The sequence below is a fragment of the Hyperolius riggenbachi genome, chromosome 8, assembly GCF_040937935.1.
Source record: "Hyperolius riggenbachi isolate aHypRig1 chromosome 8, aHypRig1.pri, whole genome shotgun sequence".
In the NCBI taxonomy this organism is placed as follows: domain Eukaryota; kingdom Metazoa; phylum Chordata; class Amphibia; order Anura; family Hyperoliidae; genus Hyperolius; species Hyperolius riggenbachi.
The window spans coordinates 254,443,264-254,449,529 of NC_090653.1; the positions used below are offsets into that span (position 1 = coordinate 254,443,264).

A 6,266-nucleotide genomic window follows, 5' to 3' on the forward strand; every position below is an offset into this window, starting at 1 on the left:
ACATGCTGGAAATAATCGATTGGCCAGATAAATCGGCCAAAAAATTGCATGGTGTGGATCCAGCATATGGGGCTACAAAGGACCAAAAAGCCCTCTTGCTAAAACGCAATGCAAACCAGAAATTTGCCTTCTTAAAACAGATGGTATTAGCAATTAGCTTAGCTGTCAGGGACAACAAAAGAGGATTTGCATATTCAGCAGTGATGCATCATGGTAGACATCATATGCTCACTCCAACTGAATAATCGCAAATATCTTCTAACTGTTGCTTTCCTTGAATAGTTGATGTCAAATAAATTGACTGGTAACAGACACTAGGGGCTTGATTCACTAACCGGCGCTAAGCCTTAAAGAATACCCGAGGTGGGGTTCTAACAACAAAATCCGCATAAAGAGGCCGGGTCTGCATATAGAGCCCAGCCTCTGTTGCTATTCAGATTCCCCCTAAGCCCCCCCTGCGCTCTGCGAGACCCCATAAATTACAGCCGCGCTGTGGACACAGAGCGTGTCACAGCGGGCTGTGTTTATCTCTGTACTGTCAGTCTGCTGATCCCCCCGCCTCCTGCATCGCTCCGGTCCCCGCCCACGTCCCCTCCCTCGCCGCTGATTGTAGGGAAGGGACGCGGGCGGGGACCGGAGCGATGCAGCAGTCGGGGGGAGCGCCGAGACTGACAGGAGAAGGTAAACACAGCCCGCTCTGACACACTCTGTGTCGGCAGCGTGGCTGTAATTTATGGGGTCTCGCAGAACGTAGGGGGGGCTTAGAGAGCCGACCTCGGTATGTGGATTTCGTTGTTAGAACCCCACATCGGGTTCTCTTTAAGTCTTAAGAGATAGTGGGCGCAAACCACAGCGTTAAGTGGTTTGCGCCCACACATCCCGCACAGCACACCGCACAGTGTGCGCAACGTGCTGCGCCGGTAATAGTGCGCGGTCAGGGGGCCCCCGATGCGCTGTTTTCCGGCGCACCAAATGCAACATTTGCAGGGCAGTGGGTGCGATGTTATCGTCGCACCGCACACTGTTACCGGCGCCCTGCACGCACTGTTCACGGTGCTGTGCGCGATGTAGCTTTGCGCGGCTGTTAGTGCGCGCAAAGCTACTTTTGGGGCACTAAGTGGCTTTTCACTCCAGCGCTAACACTTGGCTCCGGTTACTGAATCAAGCCCCAGGGATCCTGGGAATTGTAGTCCTGTGTCTGCGTGGGAGAGTCTTAAACCCACCAATAGATCTACTACTAGCATAATGCAGTGGAGCTGAAATCATGATGTTTAAAACCATTTTAACACATTGTCAATCTTTATTTTGTTTTAAAGAGTACCTCCGATGTATTTTTACTTGTAAGTAATATCATCCTTATAGTTCCTGAACATATCTTTGGCGATTGAACGAGTGAATAATTCACCCCTTCGCCGGTAAATGGGAAATATCATGAAACGTATTTGTAGGATGCTGCTAAACTCAAGGGTAATATAATTGGATCTGAACTCAGAACTTCCTCTCTGCTCTAAAATATAAGCAACAGCATAATAACCTTTACAGAAAAACATTTCTTTGTTACAGCTGATATAAATACTGCATTACATCTGCAGTGTGTCCACTTCCTGCTTTCATGGAAGCAGCCATAGGGTTAACATCCTGTGTTCACAAATGAGCTGCTCTGATGAGGACTGCCGAGATTCCTGTGCTGAAGCAGCTGAGAGATCAAATTGCAGTTGTGATTAGTCACAGATGAGAGGGGGGGGGGGGGGGTTCGATAGGCTAAACTCTCTATATACATACAGGAGCAAACACTGCCTATATAGTTTTTAAAAGAATATTGTATGGAAGAAAAAAGCCATTTTATTCCCTTTGTCATCTTGGCTACAGTTCCTTTTCAATGGGCACATTTAAATTAGCAGCTGTGAACAAGGTTGAAAACACAGCTTGAAGCACTGAGCTCAGGCACTACAATAGACAACCTTATTGGGGTAGTATCTGCCTCCCCGGGGCTATAGATCTGGGATAACCGGCAGTTCCAGGGCTGGTGAAACTCATTAGATAAACGTCTGAGAGGAGATGCAGGTTATAACAAATGCCTGCCTGCCAATGGTAATTCATGGAAATGTAAAAAGGCAATTGGTGTTTATCATTCAATGTAATTGTCACTTTACAAAGCCCTACCCTCAATGGTGCTTTCTTGCTCTTCATGCTAACGATCCTTTTTTCTATTTTTCCACAGGTTCTCTGAGAAAGGCTCCCTCTCGCAGGAGGTAATCATTGACCAAGGTAGACTGAGTTCTCTGGTCTCCTAAAGATTCCAGCCAGAGCCAGCAAGGCTTCCGAAACCCCACCTCTTGGCCTGCAGCCCAAACAGGATGTCTACATATACATCTCACCCATGCCAACCTTGTACAGAGATCCTCAGCCTCCTGGAATGCAACTGACCTGCTAGTGGGAGAGACGGAGCTGTCAGGACAGAGGAATTTGCAAACACATTCTTCTGCCTAGCTCCAGCCTCGCGCACAAACATCAATAAAGCACAAAGCAGGTGGAGCACCCTGCTCAGAAAGCACACCTTGCCCTTGATGTGGTGTTATTGTACTTCTCGGCCTGTCCGCACAGAAAACACCAAGAACCTGACAGATACTGGGATCTGCCTGCAGTTAATCATCAGTGATTCCCAACGACTATTCTTGGATTTTACCCTTTAGAGCACTGTGATACTTGATTGTCCTCGTAAGGATTCTGGACCTTCTATAATACTTTCTGTGTTGGATTTATACCTGGAGATTACTGGGCTTCCTGTACGATACTCGCAGGTTATCCTCCTCTGGGTCTAGGAGAGCATGGACATCCCTTTACCTCGCCCTGCTAATCGCGGCCTCTTCAGTGACAAAGTTTTGCCAAACTTTTCTTTTTAATCTCCCGGACTCTTCCACATTCCACCAGCCACATGCAGGGGGCGCTAGGAGAAAACAAAGTAGCGGACAGCAATGTGAAAAAAATTCTTATGTCCTGTCTGAAAGGGCAACAGGTCATCATCAAAATGGAGGCCATGAAAATCATACAGGCAGAGAAGTTCTCAGAATGCCAGAACTCTCAGCCGCGGTACGGCCCTCCATCTAGGAGGGAGCCTCCTTTAGTTGCCAAACGGGCTTGGCCCTCAGAGTCAGAGATTATTGTCAACCAGGCCTGTGGGGATATGCCCAACCTGGAAAGCACTCCAAGCACTTTGGTGCTTCCCAGGACACCCCCTGCGCCACGACGGGAGAAGATCTACCCAGGCCAAAGGAAGGCTAGCACCGAGATCTGTTACCATCGCAAAACCCCGTCTGACGAGGTCATCGTAAACCAATACGTGCTTCATCCGTCCACCCCTTGCGAGCCCTTGGAGTGCCCGACTTGTGGTCACATGTACAATTTCACCAACAAAAGGCCCCGTATTTTGTCCTGTCTCCATTCGGTGTGCGAGGAGTGCCTGCAGATCCTCTACGAGTCCTGTCCGAAGTACAAATTCATCTCCTGCCCCACCTGCAAGCGGGAAACGGTGCTCTTCACAGACTATGGCCTGGCCGCCCTTGCTGTCAACACCAGCATTCTCAACCGGCTACCCGCCGAGGCCCTTTCAGCCAACCCGGTGCAATGGAGCAGCGAGGCAGACCGCAGCTGCTACCAAACCTTCCGCCAGTACTGTGGTGCCGCTTGCAGCTGCCAGATCCGTAACCCACTGTCTTCCTGTTCTATCATGTAGCTATCTCACATGCGCAGTATTATTGTAGAAGCTGGTGGTGGACAGATCTGGGCCGCTGGAGACCATGAACCGAGTCCTTCTACAAACTTTGTTTAATATCAGTGAAATCTACTTTGTGGTTGACAGTGATGCCTAAATCAACCTAGTTTACATCTTCTTTCCAGCCATCTTTGGTGACTCTGCATCTTCTCGTTGTTTGTCCAAGGTCTCTCTTTCTCTCTCTCTCTCTTTCGTCTTATCTTTTTTCTTCCTTCTTGGCTTCTCTTTCCTAATAACCTTTTCTAAGTGGCGATGTACATAGGCATGGATGGATGGCTAGAGACTGTGACTTGACCACGGAAGTTCATATTGCCGTAACCAGCGGTGCCACCGAAACCGAATACCAAGCACAACTTTTCGGTGGTATCCAAGAACCTAGTGTTATTGATTGAGGTTGTTGCTGGTCATTCCTGGGATTACCCCGCCCCAACACCTCTCCGAAGGTGGCGGAAGGGGGCGCTGCTGTCACCTCTCACTTTGTCGAAATTGTTTTGCCAAAGCTTTTTTTTGTTTGTTTTTAATTTGCCGACGAAGGAAAAACCTATGACAAGATAAACAAATGATATATTTTAAATTATTGTATGTATTTCAGAAAAGATAAAAAAAGAAAGAAAAAAAATTCTGCTCCGCGTTAACCACTTTGCAGGTTTTTCTTGCATCAGTTGAACCTCGTTGCTGCTGGAAAGGCGTGCGGCAGATCGCGGTGCGATGTGCCGACTGTCTTTCCGGGCGGGTGCTGAGGCTGTTTGGCCGCCGGCGTGTTCTGATGGGAGAATCAGGGTGGGAGGAGTCCGAGCTCTTGTTTCCGTTGAAAGGGGGTTTGTTGTTAATTTTCATTTTTTTGGAAATATACCTTGCTATTTGATAGCTTTGCTGACAAGAGACAACTGTTATTGTAGCTAGTTTGAAGCTAAAATATCCATCATCTGTATAAATGGCTACAAAACGCATCTGATTTTGTGCTGTCTTGTTTTTTGCTAATCTGTATTTTGGGACAGTATATTCTCATTACAGTAAACTCCAAGGGATCAGGCAAAGTAGTTTACTATATCAGAAATTGTCCTAGAAATGGCCCAGAATGCCCTGATACATTCTCTACTGCAAAGAAGCAACTCTGTCTTCCCAGTGGAGGTACAGTACAAGCACCTGCACATTTGGTAGACTACAAGGTTAAAGCGGACCCAAACGAAATATTTTTTTAATTCAAAATACTTAGTTGCACCACTCTGACACATACAAATATAAATAAACACTCCTTCAAGCCTATGAGCATTTCAGTGCATGCTTTTCATGACTAGGGTTATACAGGTGGCAGCCATTAGCAATTCCTCCTTTGCCGGACAACCACCTACTCCACCAGTTTGCCGGATTATTTGCCGGCAATATGAAAGGAAGGGAGGGGTTTCTCTAATAAATGTAAAATGTTTTATATTTGTCATCATGCAGCTGAAAAAAGGCTGCTATTTATTATTATAATTTAGAAAATAGATTTTATTTCTGAAATCTTTTTTTAGTATTTTTAGTTTGTGTCCACTTTAAGTATACCTTAGGTCTCCATAGCCTGGCTGGACAAATTGCTGGTGCTTTATGCAGAGCGCCTTAAAAATGCAGCCACTTGCTTCCTGTGATTGGCTCTGTTACCTCTGTGGGCGGGACTTGCAGCATCAGCCTGAAGAGGGCAGCCCACCATGGGTTTTACACTTCCATATGATGCATGCCCCGCCCACTGTTTATTATGGGTCATGCAAGGGCCAAAAAAAAACATGTTTACTATAACAGAAGTTTTATTATATTCAGGTTTACTTTACCAGGTGTTGCTCCCATAGACTTATAATGGGGCTTGGCTGGGACCTGGAGAGGTAGTTTACTATACCCTAATGTTTACTATATCAGAGTTTATTAGAACGAGATTATACTGTATTAAAGTGGAAATTCTCCCTAATGGAAAAAGCATTATTCAATGTTGCAATTGTTGTTTTCCCCTAAAGAGATCTAAAGCCCCTCTGTCTAATGGTGGCCATTAACGATACAATTCCGTGGCTGGTTAATCGGTTCCGATCGCCACGGTAATCAATTTGGAAGCAAACGGTCTTGCCCATTAACGGCCACATTCCCGCTAACCAATTAGATCAGATTTATGAAATGGATCTGTTTTTGGCCGTGGGGTTATTATTATTATTATTATTATTATTTAGTATTTATATAGCGCCGACATATTACGCAGCGCTGTACAGTGTATATATATATATATCTTGTCACTAACTGTCCCTCAAAGGAGCTCACAATCTAACCCCTACTATTGCCATATGTCTATATTATGTAGTGTAAGTACTGTAGTCTAGGGCCAATTTTAGGGGGAGCCAATTAACTTATCCGCATGTTTTTGGAATGTGGGAGGAAACCGGAGTGCCCGGAGGAAACCCACGCAGACACGGAGAGAACATACAAACTCTTTGCAGATAGTGGGGTTGTTTTAGCTTCCTTTAAGGTGCCC

At 46.0% G+C, this 6,266-nt stretch overlaps 1 protein-coding gene across 5 annotated transcripts in view; it reads left to right on the forward strand.

Annotated features, from left to right (window-relative positions):
- The window catches only part of RNF208 (ring finger protein 208), a 128,558-nt gene extending 123,836 nt beyond the window's left edge, over positions 1-4,722 (forward strand). For all 5 annotated transcript variants that reach the window (XM_068249831.1, XM_068249832.1, XM_068249830.1 and 2 more), the window contains one exon: positions 2,222-4,722. In XM_068249831.1, coding sequence (XP_068105932.1) covers positions 2,936-3,733 — 798 coding nt within the window. In that variant the 5' untranslated portion in view covers positions 2,222-2,935 and the 3' untranslated portion in view covers positions 3,734-4,722. The remainder of the gene's footprint in view (positions 1-2,221) is intronic.
- The last annotated feature ends 1,544 nt before the right edge of the window (positions 4,723-6,266 follow it).